Here is a 25,361-nt window from a genome sequence, read left to right as displayed (position 1 = left end):
GGCTCAGGGTCAGGGTCAGGTAGCAGGGATCCTGTGTTAATTTTTATTTTATTTGTTTATTTATTTTAGCCCAACTGTTTTTTCCCTTCCTCCTCTAAACTGGTCTTTTTATTGGTTAGCTCTCTCTTAATTATTAACCCATTTCTATTAATCTATGTATCTCCAAGTGGAGATCTCCAAATGTTGTTGTAATACTACTACCCTGCATCTACAGCTTGCCTCCAACTGACACTTCAAGGCTTATACAGTTTTGCTGGCTCTGTTATATATGGTTGCATATTGGTTGCTATTTACTTTTTCTTAGAGTCTATTTTTCATAACCGTTTTCCAAATTAGGATCTCCTGCTATGCAACTCATCTTTTCAGCAAAAGATGGGAAAAATAGAACTTCTGTAATATGGCACATTTGGGTTGTGAGTTATAGACATGAACATTATAATGGAGGTAGAGAATAGCAATCACAAAACTCAGGTCAACTAATTCCATCTATGTGCTAATGTAAAGTTTAGTTTGAACTTGAAGAATAACTTGTTTCTATTGGTTATAATATAGATGTATTATAGAGAGATGTATTATAGAGATGTATTATAGAGATGTATAATATAGAGCCCCTCCTTGTGTCTTAGCACTTCAGTGCCCAACAAACTTAGAAAACTATTTGACCTTGTTGCCAGACTGCATTTGAAAAAGCTCTAGCTCTTTAAAATAACTTTGAGGAAGTTCTTGACAGTTCTGGGTGAAATGCAGACACTATACTTTCTCCCCTTTTCTCTCTCTCCCTCTTATTTCCTCCAAGTGGAGATACATAGATTAGCATCCTGAAGGGCTTACTGGAGAATGTTTGGGTGTGCTATCTTCCCAGTAGCCACATGGAGTCTTTCTATCGACTCACACTCTACTTTCATCTTAGATTTCTCCGAGTCTGATAGCCCCGCCTATACTTCCTACCTGGTTACATCCTGCCCTCCCATTGGCCAAAGCAGCTTTATTAATCAGACAGTAAGGGAAACATAATATTCACATCATACAGAAGGACATCCCCCATCATGAAATGTTTGTTAGACCAGATCTTCTTATAGGATTACTGCTAATCATAGTTTTGACATATAATAAATGTTTGTATACTGTTGATATCTTTAGAGTTGATAAAACAGGTTCATTTTTTCATGATTCATCTTATTTTCCTTTTTCCTATTTAACTTTATTAAACAGCAAAATATTTTATATGTAACAAATCATATCTACAACATTAGTTTTCATCTTATGATTTTGTGTATGGGTTCTATAACAATAAAATTTGGTTAGTTTAACTTCCTTACATTGGAGTGTAGAGTGTAACATTTTTAAAATGTTACTTCCTCAACTCATACTTGAGAAAGCCTGAACCTTTCCAGAAGAGGTATATTATATAGTAAGCTAGCTGAAAGCTTTGAATTGTAACCTTTATTCTTCCATGACTGAAACCAACTTAATATTTGACAACTCCTGCATAAGCAAGTCATATATGCATGAGAACTTTTCTGAACTGTGTTTTAGATTTCAGATTTATTCTGTAAATACCTGTAAAATTTGGTAACCAATCATGATTGATTAAAATGGCAAATGTTGTAGTAGCTTTTAGGTAGCCTGTAAATTACAGTCTTCTTAAAAGCCAGAAAAATGTTGAAAAGTAGATTAAGTTTTAGAATTTCATTTGATTATACCAGAGTAAAGTAAAAATAACAATTCTATGATTATGATCTTTATATTATCATAAGTAATCTTTATAAAAGTACTAGACCATTCTTTACCATTTTAGAGATAGGATTTTATTTTACAAGTTGTTTCCTTTCTTAAATATTGTTATTACATATGATTAGTGTGACTTCAATATTTTGTTGCAAGGGGTGTCAATGTGTAAATGTCATTTTGTTATTTTTTTTAAAGCTTTTTGAATTGCTGGGACCTGAAGGACTTGATCTGATTGAAAAGCTCCTCCAGAACAGAATTACAATTGTAGATCGATTTCTTAATTCCTCAAATGATCATAAGTTTCAGGTTATTCAAGGTAAGAGTCTGGTAGTAATTGTAATTTATAGGTAAAACCAATGCACATAGGGGCAGTACTTACTGGACTTAGTGAGTTTTCTGTGAAACATGAAGTTTGTCCAGGGTATGTTTGGGAAGTTACGGATGTTGCTAAAGGAGAGAAAGGGGAGCTAGATATGACCATATTTCTTTATAGCTCTGTGAAATTCAAGAATAAATAAAATGTTTAAAAAGAAAGATTTGTTGTTTAGCAAACATTTTAAATATAATTATGCTTATGTCATTTGATTCATAGTATTACTGATGCCATTCTTATATATAAAACTGAGACATGGCAGATTATGAAACATACATAAGTGACACAAATAGGGTATATTAGTGTTTGGTCATTGCATTATTATTATTATTATTATTATTATTAGTGATGTGTTAAGCAATATGGAAGTTTTTTTTGTTTTTGATTTAAAAGCATGAATACATATAGTATTTACTGTGTGCCTGGAAGTATTATAGTTTGCCTTCAATTTTTTATTTTGATTATTTTGAAACCTGGAAAGATAAATTCTAATATAGGAAATAGTTGGCATGTACCTTTCTAGGTTCACCACTCATTAACATTTTGTTCCATTGTTTGTTTTACATGCACACATGAACATGGGGAGGAGGGAGGGACAGTGGGGGGTGGAGGAGAGATAGCAAGACCACCATTTAAGCCTTTTATTTAACAACTACAGGAAATTGTATACCTAGGGTAATGCCCTATAAAGTCTTCTGTGTACAGCTAAGAACAATGGCAGTCACCTTCACAAATACTGCACTGGTTTCACACTTAGAAAATTGAATACCTGGAATACCATGTATTGTATGTATTTAAACCTCCCTCAGATTAGGGACAGTTAGATAAGAAACAAAATAATAAAATAAAAGCTACCTGACGTATCTTGCCACAGGATTGTCAGACTCAGTTTTCAAATAGCAAAATGAAAATGAAATTTCTTGAAATTTTTAGTGAAATTTACCTTGCTAGCCTTATTACTTAGGGTTTTTAAGAAATCATAAGAGCATATGGAAATAATATGCTTTTAATGTTTATGTTGACTTCTCTATTTTTCCTTTCTATTAATGTCATGGCATTTTTTTTTTTTTCTGGTGATATCACTAGGAGGGCCTGATAAAAACAGCCTTGGTTGAAGTTCAGAACTACTTTGAATTTCCCCTAATTCTCATAAATGCTTAGAAGGCTGGGATTGCTTGGTCTTCTCTGACATGTTCTTCTCTGACATTCATATGTTCCTCTTTCTTGCAGTAAATACATAATCATGCATCAAATGGCTTCTATTTTTATTCTATATTGGATTGTTGTTACCGTTGCTTCTATTTATAGCAAACTGTACTCTTGAGAATTTTGTTTGATTAAACCAAAAGCTTTAACTTGCATATTCTTTATAATTAAAATAATTTGCTTTTTGATTTTTTTTTTCCAAGACAGGGTTTGTCTGTGTATCTTTGTAGACCAGACTGGCCTCGAACTCACAGAGATCCGCCTACCTCTCCCTCCCCAGTGTTGGGATTAAAGGGGTGCACCACTGCTGCCTGGCTTATTAACACAATTTTTATTGATTCTATGGAAATTGTATATCTTGCACCCCATTGTCACTCATTTCCCTGTCCTACCATGTCTACCCTCCACCCTTGTAGCTTGTCCCCTCAAAGAAAATTTAAACAGAAGAGAAAAAACAAAAAACAAAATCCTTCACTCCTCTGTCTTTCCCTCCTCTCCATTCCGTACTCATTTGTTGCAGTGGACTTGCAAGCTGCAGTGTCTCTACATGGTAGCATCCTCTCTCAGCACCTCTCTGCCTTTCTTCCCAGCATTCTTGTCTCCTAGCCCCGCCTTCATGCCTCCCTCTTACTGCCTTTTGGCCAAACAGTGTTTTATTCATCAACCAATAAAAGAAACATATGCAGAAGGGCATCCCCCATCAGGAAGGGCCAACTCAAAGTTCTGGGTGGTAGTTAAGTTGGTTAGTCTATGCCTCCCTGGGGGACCACACCCTTCAGACAAGATTCTCCTGCACAGATGGTGAGGGGTGGGGCCAGCTCTCCCATTGTGTCAGCCAACAAGGGGGAGGGAAATTTTTCCAGGGTAATTCAGGTTCTTGGGGATAACTCTCATAGGCCTATGACACTAGGACCAGTTTTCCCTGGCGATGGGGAGGTGGAGTAGTTGCTTTCCTACTGAGGCAGCCAGTGAGGGATGGGACCAGCTCTCCAGTGGTCAGGCCACTGTGGAAGTTGCATATTCTTAATGGGTTTTGTTGTTGTTTTTAATAGACTCCTGTTTCATATTTCATGAGAGATTATTTAAAAAAAATCTTAATTTGTTGGTCCAGCAAATATCTTTGCAGTAATATGTTTCCCACCAAACTTGACAATCTGAATTGAATATCCAGATCATGTGGTAAAGGGAGAGAACTGACTTCTACAGGTTGTCTTCTAGCTATAATATGTATGTTTGCATAGGCACACACATAGACACACAAGCACACACACCCCTACATTCATACCCTATAAATAAATAAATAAATAAATGTATTTTTTTTAAAGTTCTTGAATGTTACGGAAATATTTGGAAGACAGGATCCTTTAATCTAATTATTTTAATACTGTTCACACTCACTTCTATGTTTTGATATGCTTTACATTTAATGTTGCTTCAGAAGTCTCTCGTAGGAACAAAATCATACTTTTTCATTACTAAAGTATCTTAGTGAGAAAGTTACTAACCATATCTACTTGTTTTTTTTTGTTTGTTTGTTTGTTTGTTTCCTAAAGTCATCATAAAAATAGAATGGCTTTTTTACATTTAGTATTTCTAGTTTCACGATGAATTTGAGTTTTTTTTGTTTTGTTTTGTTTTTGATTTTAATCAAGATAAACATGCACTCTAATCTGTCTTCAATCTAACCAGGACATGTAAGGTACCTGAGGAGTGACAGGCCTCTAGCATAAGGATAGTTGTGAGTTTAATTATTTCTTTTTGGTGTTTATTTATTTTTTTATGAGAGAAAAAGAGTATGAAGTTAGTTTTAAGTTATAAGCTGTTTATATGGGAGCTGATGGGGAGGGAAAAGAATATAACGAACATATGTGAAAATTTAAAAATTAAGACATATATCCAAGATGTAGATTAAGTTAGGATATTTGTCATATGATTCTTTGCTTTTGGAAGGAACAGCCTACAGCATCTCAGTAATTGAAGGGGAACTACAGAGTCAGTTGACTAATCACTCAATTGACTTTTTATCTGAAGGGATTAAAACTTAATTCTCTGGGGCCAGCAAAAAAGGGAAACACACACATATTGCGACCCCCCTCCAACAAGTCAGAATCTCACCTGAAAGTGAGCCCATGAATAGCAAGCCTCCAGCAGGTCAGAAAAACTGAAGAGGACATACACAGCAAGCGAACAGACAGACGCGTAAGACTTCTCTGAGGGCCAAAGTTTAATTCTTCATTTTATTATTCTCTCTGTTGCTTGTTCTACTCTATTCTTCTTCTCTTGTGTTGTTCTACCTTGATGATTTCCTTTTTTCTCTTTCCTGATGACTTCCTTCTAACTTCATTTTTTTCCCTTTTATACCTTACCCCAGCAAAATCTTCAAGCAATGTAAAAATTAGAGTCAGGTTACATTCTGTTTTTTTTAAATTTATGATTACAGTGAATACAAGTAAATAACATAATGTTTTCCATTTCCCTTACATGATTAAACATTTTACATATTACAAAAGAAAAATTATCCCCAATAACCCACATATATTCATATCTTAGCAACTAGATATAGATTAACAAAGTGTAAGCAAGCAAGATATTTTTCTCAGCCATTTCTTTTACTGGCAGGCTATATTTTGCTGTTATAAAGAAAAAGAGATATCATTTTATTATTCATATCAAGTTATTTTATAAAAAATCATAAATCTAATCTTTTATTTATGAAAAATAGTCATTTCTACTTTAAGTCCTCAGGATCCTACCAACTCATCAACTTTTTTTTATTAAATAATATCAGGAAGCTGAGGGCAGAAATGGTTATAAGAAATTAATCATTACCTTTTATCACCAACCCATCCTAGCAAGAAAGGTATGTCAGCTAGCAATAGCCAGGCTGCCATTGTTTTTGTTCCCTGGCCTCAATGAGTCCATAACTCAACTATTAAACGTATCTTTCTAAACTTTAAATTGTTTCCCAAGATTTTTTTACCTCAAAGCCATTAACACAAACATCTTAACCTAACCTTAAGTCATTATTTAAAACTTTGTTTTTGCTATGATGCACATTGAAACCTGTGAACACATCTCCCAACATTAAGATTAAAAGAATTTAAGCTAGTCGAGCTTCTGGGATGCAGTTGTTTACCTTAATCATTGACTTAAATGATTGTCTGTATGGATCCTCAAGGGAAACTCTTAAGTCCTGCTGTGTGACACTTTCTTGTTCTTATTATTTATCCTCTGTAGCTCCTGCTCTACCAGGGGCAGAAGCACCCCATATCCTACCTTACCTGTATTAATTACCCCACTAAACTTGTGTTATAATCCTTGCTATATTTGTTAGAAACCCTTAATCATTAAGACTAACACTGTTATTGTATAAAATCATTATTTCAGCTAAACAGTATAGCTTAAGAGGAAATCATCTTTATAATAATTCAGAGGTAAAAATGTCCAATATAATGTGGATATTTCCATGATATAATTACAGGCAGTGGGGATGCCCTCACAGCCATTCAAACCATGCCAGATACCATAGGAAATTCGCAGAGGCAAACATGTAAAGGCACAGCAGTAGCAAGAGGCAATCTGGAGCCAAAGCCTACGGGGCCTTGTGTAAGTCAAGGTTTACCCATCAGTGCCAAACTCTTGAAGTTCAGTTGCCACCTGCTGCTGCTCATCTGACATGGCCACCAGGAATGTCTTTGAAGATTATACGAGATTCTTTTCTAGCATAATATGGTTTTCTAAAAACATAAACTTCTATTCTTGAGTAACATTATATGTTGTAGTTTCTATTATTTATTTCTGCTTGTCAGTTTTTACAGATAGCACAACCAAAAAAATGTCATGCATTTAAGCATTTAAGACTTAAAGAAATCATTATTGTTATTTACTGTGTTCAGTTTTATAGGTTTGTAGTAAATCTTGATTAAGAATTTATAAATCTTTCAGTGAGTTACATACATTTTCTTGCAATTTTAGTTTCCTTCTTTGGATGACAAGTATGTGTAACAGTATCTTGTTACTATCAGCTACACATAAAACTTAATTACACTGGTACAAAACATTTGTTACATTATCTAAAAGTAGGTTTTCATGTGTTTTAGCAGTCATCTCTGGTGAGAAGATGGCATTTTTCACATTCTTGAAACATCCTTCATATCTGTCTTGCTGATTTGTTTATTTTGCAGACAACTTCACGTTTCCTTTAGTTATCAGTACATGTGAAAGCTTTCAAGTATATGGATTTTTGACATTGAAAGTTAATTATAACATATACATAGAAAATAAGGTATATAAAGACAAAATAGGAGAATATTCTGTTGCAGCCATAAAATTTCAGCTTATTATAGATCAAATTCTTCCTTATTTTATACTTTTGAAACATACTTTCCTTTTTAATGCTGATAAAGCCACATTCCATGTGATTGAAAATGCAATGGCTTACTCTAAGACATGTTAAGAATGCAGTGTCTGACAAGTTTCTGGATTTGATTAAGTGAATTTGAATCTCATTATATTTTTTTGGTGCTTTGTATAATACCTTCCCTATTCTTCTTTGACTTTTGTTGTTTGATTAGATAATTTGTGCCTGTGCTCTGGTCAAAGTGTAAACAAAGTCTCATTTGGTATGTCTTCTAGCCTCATTGTGTTGAGTCCTTAGTATTATAAATGCCTACTGATTTGAATCCTTTTACGAAGTTCTTTTAGCTCCTTTAGGACTGAAGATACTTGGAAAGCGTGTAATTTTAAACACAAAAGCCAATCCTGTTGAGAAAACATCCTCGATATTGGTGTGACTATACACAAACCTAACTCATACTTTATAAACAATGAATTTTGGTTTATCTGTTTCTCCTGAGCTTGGTGAGAAGGTGAACAGTGCTTTGGTTTTGATAATTGTTTGTGGATATATCCTAAACTATGAAAAGTAGTAAGTGTATAATAACCTCGTATAGCAAGGCTAGTTACTTAACGGAAAGCAGTATTTAATATATAACAGATTGTTATTTTATCACACAAATGGGTAAATGAAACTAAAATAGATAATTATGTATTTGAAATCATATGAACAAATTACTACAAAGTCATGAAATTTAATTTTTGCAATTAATGTTATACCAAAAATTATGTGATCCCAGTATCATTATAGTATTCAATCTTTAAGAAAAAACTTTTGCTGACTTTTCTTATGTTGCTATGAAATACTATGTAGATAGTATGTTTTTAAGACTTCCCATAAATATGTAATTGAGTAAGCCAGGTATAAAAAGTGAGTTGTTAGAGAATTGGATTGTTATGTTTTTGTAGCAGCAAAATGGTTTTCATAAATGTCGTCATGTCTGAGATTTATAATTCATTATATTTTTGAATCACTTCACAGATAGTTGTAAAAAAATTTTAGGAGAGAATACTAAGCCTAATTATGGATGTCAAGTCACTATTCAGTCTGAACAAGAAAAGCAGTTAATGAAACTATATCGCCGTGAAGAAAAAAGAATTGCCAGACGAGAAAAAAAGGCTGGAGAAGATGGGGAAGTATCTGGGGAAGGACTTTTGTCCTTCGATCCTAAGGAACTCCGGATACACAGGTAGTAAAAGTCAAAATGCTGAAAACATGAAAGTGGTGTGATTTTACCTGTAATTTGTTTTTTACTAATTTGCTGATTCTCTTACAACCTGGATTTCTTTGATAAAATAAAACTGGTAATATACCATTTATGATTTAATAAAACCACTGGAGATCAAAATACAAAGCTAGCCACAACCATAGAGCCAGGCAGTCGTGATACTTACCCTTTAATTCCATCAGCCACACTAGTTAGCTATTGAAGCTGTGCAGTGGTGGAACAAAGGCAGATAGATCTCTGTGAGTTCAAGGCCTCCCAAGGTTACATTAGAGTGAATCAGTCTAAAAGAGAAACAGCCACCCAAAGGAGATCTCAGCAATTGGGATCCCATGCCTTTAATCCCAGCTCTAGAAAGGTGTATAAGATAGGGCGTTTGGTATGCAGTCTCAGAGATTTATTCTCTAGCCATGCTGAGGACTGCCCTTTCAGCCTGAGGTAGAGGAAAGAGCTAGTGACTGGCTTCTTTTCTGATCTTCAACTGGAAGCTTGAACCCCAATAAATGTCTCTGGGTTTTTATTAATCCTGTAACATAAAACAATCACTCTTCAGTTAGAATAAACCTTGGTTGTATTTATGTAAGTGACACATTTCACTTACAGAGGTGGGTTAGTTTAATAAGTTGCCCTGTGTGCAACTTTCCTCTTAAGTTACATGAAGGCTGTTTGGATATAGTTTTACATGTTTCCCTTTTCAATATAATGATAACTTTATTTCCATATTAACTTAAAAGTTTTAAAATTAAAATGATTGCTGTATTCATTTAAATCAGCAGTTCTCAACCTGTGGCTCTCCACTCCTTGGCAAACCTCTGTCTCCAAAAGTATTAAAATTACTAGTCATAACAGTAGCAAAATTACAGATATAAAGCATCCTTTCTAACTGTTTAAAAGTAGCAACTGGATACTTAAAATCTATTTATTTCTCCTAAAAATTCTGGGTTGATATTTTCCATTTTTAATAATGTCAAATGTGGCCTGTTATTTATTTATTTATTGAATTTATAGAGAACAGGCACTTCTGAATGCTAGAAGTGTTCCAATTCTGGGCAGGCAGAGAGACGTGGAGGCTGAGAAAATCCGTTATCCCCATGTTTATGATTCCCAGATTGAGGCTCGAGAAACATCAGCATTCATTGCGGGTGCCAAGGTATGTCATTGCAATATAACCACCTTTGGAACAGGTATTTTCTGAGGAAATGCCCACGTACATTTTTCCTTATTACCAGTGGATACAGTATGCTAAATTACATATTAAGGTAGTAGGAAAAATGGGATATTGCAGTATATCATAAACTCTTGAAATATATTTTGTATTCAGACTGCATTTGAATTTTGGTTGTTTTAGTTTGTATTTATAAGTTGTATCCATTATGACATTGACTGTCTAAACTTACACTATATTACATATTTTTCTGTTTATGAGAGTACATTAGTCATCATGAATATTATATTATGTAGCTGTACTCTGTGTATCCTATGAGATACCTGAATTTTTTTGTGGGTGTGGTTCGTGGTTTTTTTTTTTATTTTAGTTTTTTTTCCTTTATGTTAGTTGGATTTATATGCTAGTACTATGTCATAAAACCAATAACATTTGTCATTGTCTCTAATTTAATTTAAAATCTTACCAGAGTAGTTGTTTTTACCTTTTATTATTGGAGTTTTATTTTTGATGCTTGTAGATGATTTTACCAGAGGGAATTCAAAGAGAGAATACCAAGATGTATGAAGAAGTACGCATTCCTTATAGTGAACCAATGCCAGTTGGCTTTGAGGAAAAGCCAGTTTATATCCAAGACTTAGATGAGGTAAGATGAGCTTTTTGTGAAGTAGAAGCTTTTGAGTATACAATTTGGAATTGGCCAACATAGTTAAGACTAGATTGCTGGTTGTTTAAGAAGTAGATTATTGGCTGGGCGTTGGTGGCGCACGCCTTTTTAATCCCAGCACTCCGGAGGCAGAGGCAGGCACCAGGATAGGCTCCAAAGCTACACAGGGAAGCCCTGTCTCGGGGGAAAAAAAAAGTAGATTATTGGTGTATAAATGGTGAAAGTGGGTACAGCCTTCCTCCATACACAAAACACTTTCATATATGCTTTTGCATTATATTTGTTTATCGCGTGTTCATTTTGGTTACTTCAGGTAACTTTTTTCATGTATGTTCATGTGTGTGTGTAGATGCACAATGGCTACAAGTACAAGTACTTGCATGTTTGCATGTGACTGTCGAAGCCACAGATGGATGTTATATGTCTTTTCCTATCACTGTCTACTTTATTTTCTGAGATTTCACTGAAGCTAGCCCATCAGTTCAAAAAGTGTGGCTGTAAAGTGAGATCCTGGGATCCAGCTTTCCTCACCTACCCAAGATAGACAACAGACTTGTGCTGCTGTGCCATTTTATTTTAAATATGTGTGCTGGGTATGCAAACTCATGCTTCTTTAGCACTTGCTGCTGTCTTAGTCATATTCTCAGTTCTTCATCTACTGTTTTAAAATTTACTTTATGGGCTTATTTAAATATTTTTTTTATTAGTTCAAGTTGGGAACAAGGTTGTTTCACATGTAAATCCCTTCTCCCTCTCCCTCCCCTCACCCCCATCCCTCCTCCCCCACACCCCATCCACCCTCCATTCCCCAGGCAGGGCAGGGCCCTCAACAGGGACTCTGCAATGTCCACCAAATCTTCCTGTGCTGGGCCTGGACACTTCCCCATGTGTCCAGGGCCAGAGTGTATCCCTTCACGTGGGATGGGCTCTCAAAGTCCCTTCTTACACCAGGGAAAAATGCTAATCCACTACCAGGGGCTCCCTGGAGTGCAGAGGCCTCCTTATTGACATCCATGTTCAGGGGTCTGCATCAGTCCTGTACTGGCCTCCCTGACAGCATCTGGGGTCGAAGTGCTCTCCCTTGTTCAGGCCAACTGTTTCTGTGGGTTTCTCCAACCTGGTACAGACCCCTTCAATCTTCATTCCTCCCTCTCTTCAACTAAGTTCCAGATTTCATCTCACTGTTTATCTGTGGATGCCTGTCTCTGCTTCCATCAGCCACTGGATGAGGGCTCTAAGATGGCATAAAGAGTAGTAGTCATCAATCTCATTTTAGGGGAAGGGCTTTTAGGTTATCCTCTCCACCATTGCCTGGATTGTCAGCTCATGTCATCCTTGTAGGTCTCTGGAGATCTCCCTACTGCCAGATCTCTCCTCGGACCTATAGTGGCTCCCTCTAATATGGTATCTCTCATCCTGCTCTCTCTCCTTTATTCTTCTCCCAACTCAGTATTTTTGCCCTCCATTTCCTCTCCTCTACTCCTCTTCTCCTGCTCTTATTGTATCATCTCCCTCTCCCCTACCCTCATGGTCACAATTAGTTCAGGAGTTCATGTCACTTCCCATTCCTGGGGTCTGTTTATCCCTTAGAGTCCTTCATGTTTCCTAGTTTCTTTGGTGAAGAGTTTATAGTCTGGTAAACCTTTGCTCTATGTCTAAAATTCATATATGAGTGAGTACATACCATGTTTTTGTCTTTTTGTGACTGGGTTACCTCACTCAGAATGGTTCTTCTAGTTCCATCCATTTGCCTGCGAATTTCAAGATTCCGTTGTTTTTTTTTTTTCTGCTGAGTAGTACTCCATTGTATAAATGTACCACATTTTCTCTATCCATTCTTCAGTTGAGGGGCATCTAGGTTGTTTCCAGGTTCTGGCTATTACAAACAATGCTGCTATGAACATAGTTGAACATATGTCCTTGTTGTATGAACATATACTATTTGGGTATGTACCCAAGAGAGGAATTGCTGGATCTTGAGGTAGACTGATTCCCATTTTTCTCAGTAACCGCCATACTGATTTCCAGAGTGGTCTTACAAGTTCACACTCCCACCAGCAATGGAGGAGTGTTCCTTTTTCTCCACATCCTCTCCAGCATAGATTGTCATCGGTATTTTTGATTTTAGCCATTCTGACAGGCGTGAGGTGGTATCTCAGAGTTGTTTTGAGCTGCATTTCTCTGATGGCCAAGGATTTTGAGCACTTTCTCAAGTGTCTTTCAGCTATTTCAGATTCCTCTGTTGAGAATTCTCTATTTAGTTCTGCACCCTGCTTTTTAATTTCATTGTTTGGTGTTTTGGTGGCTAGCTTCTTGAGATCCTTGTATATTTTGGAAATCAGCCCTCTGTCAGATGTGGGATGGGTGAAGATCTCTTTCCATTCTGTGGGCGGTCATTTTGTCTTACTGACTGTGTCCTTTGCCTTGCAGAAGCTTCTCAGTGTCAGGAGGTCCCATTTATTAATTGCAGACCTCAATGTCTGTGCTACTGGCCTAATGTTCAGGAAGTGGTCTCCTCTGCCAATTTGTTCAAGGGTAATTCCCACTTTCTCTTCTAGAAGATTCAGTGTGGCTGGATTTATGGTGAGATCTTTGATCCATTTGCACTTAAATTTTGTGCATGGTGACAGGTATGAATCCATCTGCAATCTTCTGCATGTCCGAATCCAATTGTGCCAGCACCATTTGTTGAAAATACTATCTTTTTTCCATTGTATAGATTTAGCACCTTAGTCAAAAATAAGGTGTTCATAGGTAAGTGGGTTAATATCAGGGTTTTCAGTTCAATTCCATTGGTCTGTCTGTCCATTTTTGTGCCAATACCAAGCTGTTTTCAGAACTCTGGCTCTGTAATAGAGCTTGAAGTCAGGGATGGTGATGCCTCCAGATGATCCTTTATTGTAAAGAATTGTTTGGCTATCCTGGGTTTTGTTGTTTTTCCGTATAAAGTTGAGTATTGTTCTTTCATTGTCTTTGAAAAACTGTTAGGATTTTGATAGGAATTGTGTTGAATCTGTAGATTACTTTTGGCAAGATTGCCATTTTTACTATGTTGATTCTACCTATCCAAGAGCATGGGAGATCTTTCCATTTTCTGGTATCTTCTTTAATTTCTTTCTTTAAATTCTCAAAGTTCTTATTGTACAGGTCTTTAACTTTTTTGGTTAGTGTTACCCCAAGATGTTGCTTATGGACATTGTAAAAGGTGATGTTTCCATGATTTCTTTCTCATTGGTTTTATCATCTTTATATAGTAGGGCTACAGATTTTTTAGAGTTAATTTTGTATCCTGCTACCTTGCTGAAGGTGTTTATCAGCTGTAGGAATTCCCTGGTAGAAGTTTTTCCGGTCACTAATGTAGACTATCATATCATCTGCAAATAGTGAAAGTTTGACTTCTTCCTTTCCAATTTGTATTCCTTTGATCCCCTTTTCTTGTCTTATTGCTCTAGCTAGAATGTCAAGTACAATATTGAAGAGGTATGCAGAGAGTGGACAGCCTTGTCTTGTTCCTGATTTTAGAGGAAACGCTTTGAGTTTCTCTCCATTTAGTTTGTTGTTGGCTATTGGTTTGGTGTATATTGCGTTTATCATGTTTAGATATCTTCCTGTTATTCCTGTTCTCTCCAAGATCTTTATCATGAAGGGATGTTGGATTTTGTCAAAGGCTTTTTCAGCGTCTAGTGAGATGATCTTGTGGTTTTTCTTTTTCAGTTTGTTCATATGGTGGCTTACATTGATGGGTTTTCATATGTTGAACCATCCTTGCATCCCTGGGAAGAAGCTTACTTGATCATGGTAGATGATTTTTCAGATATATTCTTGGATTCAATCGCCAACATTTTATTGAGTATTTTAGCATCGATGTTCATGAGGGATATTGGTCTGTAGTTCTCTTTCTTAGTCATATCTTTGTGTGGGTTGGGTATCAAAGTGATTGTAGCCTCGTAGAAAGAGTTTGGCAATATCCCATCTGCTTCTATTGTGTGCAACAGTTTGAGGAGTACTCGAATTAGCTCTTGTTTGAATTTCTGGTAGAATTCTGCAGTGAAGCCATCTGGCCTTTTTTTGCTTGGGAGGCTTTTGATGACTGCTTCTATCTCATTATGGGTTATAGGTCGATTTAAACTGCTTATCTGTTCTTGATTTAATTTGGTAAGTGATATCTATCTGGAAAACTGTCCATTTCCTTTAGATTTTCCAATTTTGTGGAGTACAGGTTTTCAAAGTATGACCTGAAGATTCTCTGGATTTGCTCAGTGTCCATTGTTATATCCCCTTTTTTATTTCTGATTTTGTTAATTAGCATGCTCTCTCTCTGCCTTTTGGTTAGTTTGGCTTGAGGTTTGTCTAACTTGTTGATCTTCTCAAAGAACCAACTCTTTGTTTCTTTGATTCTTTGTAATGTTTTCCTAGTTTCTTCTTTATTGATTTCAGCCCTCATGTTGATTATTTCCTGGCGTCTACTCCTCCTTGTTGAGATTGCTTCTTTTTGCTCTAAAGCTTTCAGTTGTTCTGTCAATTCTCTAATGTGACTTTTCTCCAGTTTCTTCATGTGGGCACTTAGTGCTATGAACTTTCCTCTTAGCACTGCTTTCAGAGTGTCCCATAAGTTTGGGTATGTTGTGTCTACATTCTCATTAAATTCTTGGAAGTCTTTAATTTCTTTTTTTATTTCTTTCTCAACCCAGGCATGATGCAATTGGGTGTTATTAAATTTCCACGAATAAGTAGATTTTCTGCAATTTGTATTGGTGTTGAATTCTAGCTTTAAAGCATGGTGATCTGATAAGATATAGGGGGTTATTTCAATTCTTTTGTGACTCTGGAGGTTTCCTTTGCTGCCAACTGTGTGGTCAATTTTAAAGAAGGTTCCTTGTGGTGCTGAGAAGAAGGTATATTCTTTTGTGTTTGGATGGAATGTTCTATAGATGTCTGTTAAACTCAGTTGGGTCATAACTTCTTTCAGATCCTTTGTTTCTTTGTTAAGTTTCTGGCTGGCAGTCCTGTGTAGTGGTGTAAGTGGGGTGTTGAAGTCTCCTACTGTAAGTGTGTGTGGTTTTATGTGTGGTTTGAGCTTTAGTAATGTTTCTTTTACATATGTGGGTGCCTTCGTATTTGGGGCATAGATGTTCAGGATTGAGACTTCATCTTGATGGACTTTTCCTGTGATGAGTATGAAATGCCCTTCTTCATCTCTTTTGATTGATGTTAGTTTGAAGTCTAATTTGTTAGATACTAGGATTGTTACACCAGCTTGTTTCTTTGGGCCCATTTGATTGGAAAATCTTTTCCCATCCTTTTACTCTGAGGTATCGCCTGTCTTTGAAGTTGAGGTGTGTTTCTTGTAACAGCAGAAGTATGGATTCTGTCTTCATATCCATTTTGTTAGCCTATATCTTTTTATGGGTAAGTTTAAGACCATTGACATTTAGGGATATTAATGTCCATTGATTGTTGGTTCTTGTTTGTTTTGCATTTTTTGTTGGTGGTGTCATTGTGTTTGGATTTCGTCCTCCTGTTTCTTTTTGTGTTTGGTAAAATTAGATAATCTATTGCCTGTGTTTTTGTGAGTGTAGTCATGTTTGTTGGGTTGGAGTTTTCCTTCCAGAACCTTTTGTAGTGCTGGATTTGTGGATATGTATTGTTTAAATCTGTTTTTGTCATGGAATATCTTGTTTTCTCCATCTATAGTAATTGAAAGTTTTGCTGGGTTGATATCAATGCTCCCTTAGTGCTTTTAGGGTATCTATCGAAGACCTTCTGGCTTTCAGAGTTTCCATTGAGAACTCAGGTGTGATTCTGATTGGTTTGCCTTTATATGTTACTTGGCCTTTTCCTTTGCTGCTCTTAAAATTTTTTGTTTATTCTGTACATTTGGTGTTTTGTTTATTATGTGTCGGGGGAGGGGGACGGACTTCTTTTTGTGGTCCAGTCTGTTTGGTGTTCTGTAAGCTGCTTGTACTTTCATAGGTATATCCTTCTGTAGGTTGGGGAAGTTTTCGTCTATGATTTTGTTGAATATGTTTTCTGTACCTTTGAGCAGTGTTTCTTCATCTTCTTCTATACCTATTATTCTTAGGTTTGGTCTTTTCACAGTGTCCCATATTTCCTGGATTTTTTGGACTTGAGGTTTTCTTTGGCTGATGAATGTATATCCTCTATGGAGTCTTCAATAGCCGAGATTCTCTCTTTCATCTCTTGAATTCTATTAGTAATACTCACATCTTTAGTTCCTGATCTTTTATCCAGCCTTTCCATTTCCAGCATCGCCTCATTCTGTCTTTTCTTTATTGTATCTATTTCAGCTTTCATGCTTTGAACTGTTTCCAGTGCTTCCTTCACTTGTTTGGTTGTTTTTTCTTGGGTTTCTTTAGATTCTTTAAGAGTTTTGTTGTTTTTTTTTTTTGAATTTTGAATTTTTTGGTTTGTCTTTTCCTCCATTTTGTGTAATTTTTTGCGTGCTTTTTCTTCTATTTCTTTAAGCAATTTTCTTGTTTCCTCTTTAAAGGTCTCTATCACCTTGCTGAGATAATTTTTGAGGTCCATCTCTTCTTCATGCTCTGTGTTGGGCTTTTCAGATCTTGCTGGAGTGGAGTCCCTAGATTCTGGTGGTGTCATATTGGTCTTTCTGTTGTTGAGTGAGTTCTTATTCTGTCTTCTTCCCATATCTTCCTCCAGTGGGTGCAGATGGTGTCTCTCTATCTCCTCTTGTGACCCAGTGGTGTGGTGGGCCAGGAATTCAATGTCTGCAGCTCTGGATGGTCTTCCTTCTCCTGGTAGTCTCCTCACTCTGAAGGAGTTAGGCCTCTGTAGGCGTCAGGTTGTCGGAATGGGAAGGAAGAGTGGTGTGTTTGCAGATTCAGGGAGCTCCTCTCTGCCTGTGCAGGTCTGCCCCAGCAGGCACAGGCCCAGAGAGATGGGGTGAATGATGCTTTGGTCAGGAGTTGGGCAAGAGCAGAGGGTCCCTCACCTCCTTATTGATCAGGTCGGCGGAACGGGAAGGAAGAGTCTTATTTAAATATTTTAAACAAGTGGTATATTGATATATCAAATGGTCATCATATAATAAAGCAGTTTTCTTGCTGGAAATTCTAAGTTCTTTTAGGTATTATGTAAGTTATTATATAATATAAGCTATATTATTGTAATTTATATAACTTTTGAGCTTTGTGTAAGTTTAAATGTCTCTAGAGGGTTTCTGAATAATATACTTCTATCAGCATTTGCTCTATTTCAGAGTCAAGTATCGCTTAATGTGTACATATTATTTAATCTTTTCCATTATCAGCATATAGTTATTTATAAGCATATAAAACTATATTATAACCATATAGTTTTGCTTAAGAGAGCACTTGCTGCTCCCACAGAGGGTCATACTTTCTATTTGCAACACCCACATGATTGTTCACAACTGCCTGTAACTCTAGTTCTAGAGGATCTGGTGCCCTTTTGACCTCTGTGGGTACGAAGCATACATGTGATGCACATACTTACCTGTAGGGAGTCATGGAGACATAAAAATCTTAAAGATGTGTATGTAGTGATATTAATGATTTATTAGAGCTTGACTGAGGATTCAGAAAACAAAGTCAACCTCAAGCCATAGAAGCCAGGCTTTAATCCCAGAAGCCAGAAGCTAGGAGATGGTGGTACACACCTTTAATCCTAGGACTCATGATTAAGAGATAGACAAATCTTTCTGAGTTCAAGGCCACCCAGGGATGCACAAGATTGAATCAGTCTAAAAGAGTAACAGATCATATGCCTTTATTCCCAGCACTAGAGGGCTATAAAAGATAGAGGCAGGATCTTCAGTAGTCAGTAGAGTCATTCATTCTCCAGCCACACTGAGGAGAGGCAGCAGTTTGAGACTTGGTGAAGAGCTCGTATGTGGATCCGCCCTTTCAGCCTGAGCTAGAGGTGAGAGCTAGTGTCAGGCTGCTTTGCCCTGCTAACCTTCAGCTTGGATCTCAATATCTGTCTCTGGGTCCTTTCATTTTTCGTGTTACATGTGTGGCTGAAGAAAATGAGGACATGAATCTTAGAGTGATTGAGTGGAGTGGGGACATGAGAGGACTTGGAAAGTGGAAATTATGTAATTATATTTTAATTAAATGAACTAAATAGAAATAAATTTTGAAGAATTCTTTTAATTAATTGCAAACTATAACTGCCAGTTTTTAATATATAAATATTGTATAGATATTCAGAAGCATCAAATGCAAGAAAATCAAAAGAACAGTATAAAGGAATAGAATATATCCACAGAGAACCCAAATTCTTTCAATATATACACATTTTCATGTCTTTTTAAATGGGTTTATATTGTACACAAACACATACCTATACATACCTGTATACTCTTTCTGTGTCAATGTTATTTCTGCATTATCATTTCTTTAATTACCATACATTCCTTTTTTTGCATTTTTTTATTAAATTATTAATATTTTCACATGTACTTTCCCTCTCCCTCTCCCTCCCCCCACCCCCATTCCTTCTCCCCCACCTCCAACCTACCCCCCACCCCATCCACCCGCCACTCCCCAGGCAGGGTAGGGCCCCCAACCAGGGCTCCACCAAGTCCACCAAATCTTCCTGTGCTGGGCCTAGGCCCCTCCCCATGTGTTCAGAGACAGAGCGAATCCCTTCAAGTGGGATGGGCTCTCGAAGTCCCTCCCACCCACCAGGGCAAAACACCAGTCCACCTCCAGAGGCTCCCAGGAGTGCAGGGGCATACATTCCTTTTTTGCTTTTAATATTTTTTGCTTTATTGTTTTTATTGCTTTTAAGTCAGTTTCTTATAATTGCAAATTTTAGGTTGTTTTATTCAGTAAAGAGAGTCCTTATTTACAGTAGAACAGAGTCCTTATTAAAAATTTTATCATATGTTGTATCATATGTCAGGATTGCCTGTATGACTTTTGTATCCCAGGGCCTTGGCTTCTAATTAATTCCCAGTCATAGATTGTGAAGTGTTTGAAACTCTATAATTCTGAAAGATAGCCAGTACTGAGAGCCTATAGAATTAAACAGTTATACTGTTACAATCCTTACCAAATCATAGGCAGCTATCTCTGAAATTAAGTTTTTCACATTAAATCCTTAATATATTTATATAAAAATACCACTTACTATCTATAATGATGATGATGAACTTTTTTTTTTTTTTTGGCCATAATGTAATGTTTATTTATGTTGGTGGATAGATGGGTCAATTCTATCCGTAGCCTCTGCGAGAAGCTATTGTAGTCATAGATTCTTTTCATTGCCATGTGGATACCTTTTGGAGTCATTGTTCTGCCTATCGCACGTGATGTGGAAAATAATTGTTCAGTTACCTAGGCCCCTATTAAAAGATTCATTGGTATTCTAAAGCCTATTCCTGTACTTAGGCTGTGATGAAAAATCAGTAGACTGTTGAGCATAGGATTCTTTTTTTTTTTTTTTTTTTTTTTTTTTTTGGAGTCCTGAATGTGTAAGCTGATGGTGGTGTTAGAAAGGTCTTTCTTATGAGAAAGCTTCTGACATCTAATCTCTAGCATGGTTTGTTTTGTTTTGTTTTGTTTTGTTTTTGTTTTTTGTCCCCTTGAAGCCTCTTTTCTATGTGTTCATGGAAAGAGAGTCTGGTACCTCTTCCTCTTCTTAGATGGACTTAAGCCCTGTCTACTGAGGACACACTGTTAGGCACTCCACAAGCTTTATACTGGTTCAAAGTTACTATTGTACCTGAGCAACCTTATCATTTTACTTGACACTTTAGAGTATAGTACTTGTCCTTCGTAGTTAGGAAAGGAAAACGTTTTTTCTGTCTTTGGATGATGATTTACCTTGGAATGCAATTAGCCATTAAATATCTACAGACACAGAGATATGCCAGTAAATAGATCTTTTACTTGATAAAATTTTCAATTTCCAGAAAAACTTGCTGCTTTTAGTACAAAAATAAAATAGAAATCAATATATAAATACAAATGATTCGGTTACAACTTCATGATTTTGTGAGTGGAAGAGAATAATGATTCGTGTTAATGTCATCAGTTCCCTGGCCCACTTCATATCCTTTTAGATGAGTTACTCTGTTTTGGGGGAGATTTTTTTTTTATTTTATTTTAAAAAGTAGAGTATTTTAAGCCTATTAGATATTTTCATTAAGGCATAATTTCTATTTATTCTTCTGTAATCAATACATTACCCTTTGGCATCTACTGATTTTCAGTAACATAACAGTTCCTTTCTTAACTTGCAAATCATCATCAGTATCTTCGTATTTAAGTTTTTATTTTTTTGCCATTTTCCCACAGGTTTCCTCCTCTTTCAGCACTTACATTGTGGTTTTCATCCTGTTTGTAAGATTTATCTGAACATTTTTTCTTACATAATTTTTAAATATTTTTTATTTCACATCCTGACCAAAACCCACCCTTCCTCCTCTCCTGTCCTCCCACTATCTTCCTCTACCTCCTCCCCCACCCCACCCCCAATGTACCCCTCCTCCATAAGCCATCAGAAAGGTGCAGGCCTCCCATGGACATCAGCAAAGCAACCTATCAAGTTGCAGTAAAACAAAGCACCTCCCCCTGAGTTCAGACTGGGCAAGGCAATCCAGCATGAGAAATAGGTTCCCAAGAGCCAAAGCACCAGCAGTACCCCTCCTACTATTGCCAGGAGCCCCACAGATAGACCAAGCTACACAACTATCACGTATATGCAGAGGACCTAGGTCAGTCTCATGCAGGCTGCCCGGTTATTGGTTCAGACTCTGAGTTTCAATGAGCCAGGGTAGCAGTTTCTGTGGGTTTTCCTGTGATATCCCTGACACTCTGGCTTCTACAATCCTTCCTCACTCTCCTCAGAACTCCAGAGCTCGGCCCCATATTTGGCCATGGGTCTCTGAATTTGCCTCCATCACTAACGGGATGAATTCTGTCTGATGACAACTGGAGTAGTCAATATTCCAATCACAGCGGATGGCCAATTCAGTCTGTGCATCCACTGCTATCAGCATTCTTAGCAAGGGCCATCCTTGTAGATTCCTGGGAGTTTCCCTTGTATCAGGGTTCTACCAGACCAGGGTTCTCAGCACTCTTCCCCTCTGCCTACACCACCAACATGATCCTTCAAATTCCCATACCCACCTGTCCCCAGTCCACCCAGAAGATTTCCTCTATTTCACCTTGCCAGTGAGATCCATGAGTTCCCCCTTAGGAGGTTAAATATACAAGTCTGTGGACTTGCTGTAAACTGCCTTTATTATATTTTGGTATGTTCCTTTTATCCCTAATCTCTCCAGGACTTTTATTATGAAGGGGTGTTGGATTTTGCCAGTGGCTTTTTATGCATCTATTGAGATGATCTTGGGGTTTTTGCCTTTCGTTTGTTTATATGGTGGATTACATTTATCAATTTATGAATGTTGAAGATAGCCTGAGTGGGGCAGGTTGCCCCAGTAAGGGTGTGGGTTCTGGTCACATGGGGTTGCCAGATGTAAATGACAATCGTAAGTGAGTCGACCAGAGCCCAAAATAAAGGGATAACAGATATTTATTTGGAATCATTCACAAATGGCAAATGATATGGAGAACCTCTGCGGCCCTCTGCCAAGGGCCGCTGGAAGTTGCCATGGGGTATTAGACGACCACCTAGAGAGCTGGAGAGCAAGAGAGAGTGCCCTACCCTATCCTTCAGCTTTTAAGTTGTCAAGTAGGCAGATAAGACCATGCCTTAGGGCTAGCTGCACCAAGAGTCATTGGCTAAACAGTTGGACATCCCTCAGTACATTGTGGTTGATCTTTTTGGTGTGTTCTTGGATTTGGTTTACAAGTATGTCATTAAGAATTTTTACTTTATGTTCTCCAGGGAAAGTAATTTTTCATTGGGTCTACTAGACTTCTTTGAAAGTCTAATAGAATTTTGTGCTAAAACTGTCTGTCCCTGGGCCTTTTCCATGGTTGAGAAACTTAATGATTGCTTCTGTTTCATTTGGTATTACAACTCTGTTTAAATTGCTTATCTGATCTTGATTTAATCTTGGTAAGTGGTGTATATTGAGAAATGTAGCTCAAGTTGTAATTGGTATTAATATTAAAAACCTGGAGTCAGATATTAGGGGGTGAAAGCTAAAAGTTCAGAGAAGCAGAGCAGCTCTCACCTCTATAAAAATCCTCAGACTGAAAAGAGACTGAGTTCCTGTCTCCTCCCACCTTATATTCCTCTCTCCATAGCCTTATCACTTCCTGTCTGTCTGTACAGACCTCCAGACCTCTATAGTTAACTAGTGGCTAGCTCCACCCTCTGATCTTGAGTCAAGCCTTATTTGTAGAGTACAAACAAGCTATCACCACAGAGAAAATTATCCATTTCTTTTATATTTGCAATTTGGCAGAGTTAGTTTTTTTTTTTTTCTTTTAAAGTATGTCCTTATGATTATCTGGAATTCCTTGGAACCTGATCTTACTTATGTCTCCCTTTCCATTTCTAATTTCTATTCAGCATATTCTATGATATCAGTCCATATATGTGTGATAGTATGAAGATACCTTTGACCTGATTTTAAAATGCCTACAGAGATATTAGTTGAATGGGAAGATTGAGTTATATATTGTTATTTTAAATAGCAGACTTGATAATACTTTGTATGTGAGATGAGAAAAATGAATCCTGGGCCTATAATAGTTTATCAACAGTATAAGCATGTGTGAAATACTAATTTTTTTATGTTTCAATTTCCTGTGGTAGCTTCTTAATCTATCTGCAAATATTCTTTAGAGGTTTGTAGAATAGTCTCCAGTTTCCTTTAATTATTTTGGATTTTCCTCCCAGTTTAAATTTGTCTTAAATTTAACTCTTTTCTAAGATGTGAAATTACAACTAGTTATTAAGTTTTAATTGTTTTCCTAAGGAATTTCTAATAAGATTATAATATGCTTCTTTCCTGTTTAATCCGAATGTTCTCTTCATTATTGCTGCCCCAGAAATAATCCTTAGATCATCATAGGTATTCATTCAGTGGATGGATGGATGGATGGATGGATGGATGGATGGATGGATGGATGGGTGGGTGGGTGGGTAGGTGGATTGGTGGGTGGGTGAATGGATGGAGAAGAAGAGAGGGATGGAGAAAAAGAGAGATAAACACATGGAGGAGAGACAGAGACATAAACCCTGTTTATATTCTGGACTTGGTATACTTTTCCGTTAACATTTTCTCTGCTACCTATTCTTCCTATATCATCACACAGCTACTAACTGTCACTAGTTCCAAGAATTGTTTGTTTGGGAAGTTTGAGATAGGGTCTGGTTTGCATCCCTGCCTGGCCTTGAACTCCCGGTCTTCCTGCCCCTCTCATAGCAGAGGTCTACCACCCATTTCTCTGGTACTTTGTTTTCCTTCATCAAATGCCAGTTACAGACTAGAGGCTGTCTCTTGTCAGATTCCTCAGCACATAGTTCCTGTATTTAAGAATAACATGGCACAAAATAGTTTTAATATTCTGTTTTCTTCCATTTAACCAGAAACCAAAATTCAACACCCCTTCATTATTGTTACAAAAAGTAATATACTGAGCAGAAGTTCTTGGTGTGATCATATTCATATCTTAGCCATTCATCGGTATGGTTGAATTAAGTAGAATACTAATAAACCTCCAGGGTAACTGGACGATGGACACATTTTTCTGATGCTGTAGTCTATTCTGTAATCTTCAAGAATGAAAATGTAAGTTTTTTTTTTTTTAGATGTTTTGTCTGCATGCATGCTTATTTATCATGTGTGCAGTGCCCATGAAGGCAGGGAGATGGTGATGAATCCCTTGGAACTGAGTTATAGATGCTGTTAGCTCCATGGCGGTGGTTGGGTTGAAGCTAGGTCCTCTGGAACAGCTGCAGCTAGTGCTGCACTTACCTATTGAGCCATTACCCCAGCCCCCAAACATAGGCTTCTTATTTTCTTTTATTTCATTTCCAGACTACTTCATGTTATAGATTCAGTTTAATTTTTTTTTTTTTTTGGTGGGTGTTAAATATGCAGTCTATGCCTTTGTAAGACTTCCCTTTTCACTTAATTAAAACTCTTTGCTGGGAGCCAGCATAAAACTCAAGAACATAATAGGCTACTCAATAATATAAAGAGTAATAAAATATAATCCTTAGATTCAATCCAGTGGGCCAGATCCACATATGAAGAATTTGTTTAATACCTATGGTTAGAGATAGTAAAAAAAAATATATATATATATATATATTATATATATATATATATATGATGAAGGTTTGTTGAATGTCTGGCTGCTAAAGAAGTTGGGCTTCCTTAAATTTTTTGAAATATGGCACATTTTAAAGAAATAAATGCAGTGATTACCGAGGAAACTAGAGGTAATCAGAGCTCACCTGTGAGCTTGAACTTGAATGATGATGAAGAGCTTCCAAAGTTTTTTGGGCAGTACAAAGGCATGAAGCAATGTGGAAAAAGTGAGAACTGACAGACCTGAAGTATTTTGTCTTGAAAGATGTCTATTTCCAAGCATTGGAAGGGTCATACATACTGTGGACACTCCATAGTTAAAACGTTGAGAGAAACTTTGAAAGACATATTTT

At 36.8% G+C, this 25,361-nt stretch overlaps 1 protein-coding gene across 3 annotated transcripts in view; it reads left to right on the top strand.

Moving 5' to 3' along the window:
• Ascc3 (activating signal cointegrator 1 complex subunit 3) overlaps positions 1–25,361 on the top strand; it is a 321,774-nt gene that overhangs the window by 58,096 nt on the left and 238,317 nt on the right. For all 3 annotated transcript variants that reach the window (XM_027402943.2, XM_027402942.2, XM_027402944.2), the window contains 4 exons: positions 1,927–2,047; positions 8,688–8,895; positions 9,940–10,081; positions 10,617–10,742. In XM_027402943.2, the coding sequence (XP_027258744.1) occupies positions 1,927–2,047; positions 8,688–8,895; positions 9,940–10,081; positions 10,617–10,742 (597 nt within the window). The remainder of the gene's footprint in view (positions 1–1,926; positions 2,048–8,687; positions 8,896–9,939; positions 10,082–10,616; positions 10,743–25,361) is intronic.

This window comes from Cricetulus griseus, chromosome 2 (genome assembly GCF_003668045.3).
Source record: "Cricetulus griseus strain 17A/GY chromosome 2, alternate assembly CriGri-PICRH-1.0, whole genome shotgun sequence".
NCBI lineage: Eukaryota > Metazoa > Chordata > Mammalia > Rodentia > Cricetidae > Cricetulus > Cricetulus griseus.
This window is presented reverse-complemented; position numbering and strand designations above follow the sequence as displayed.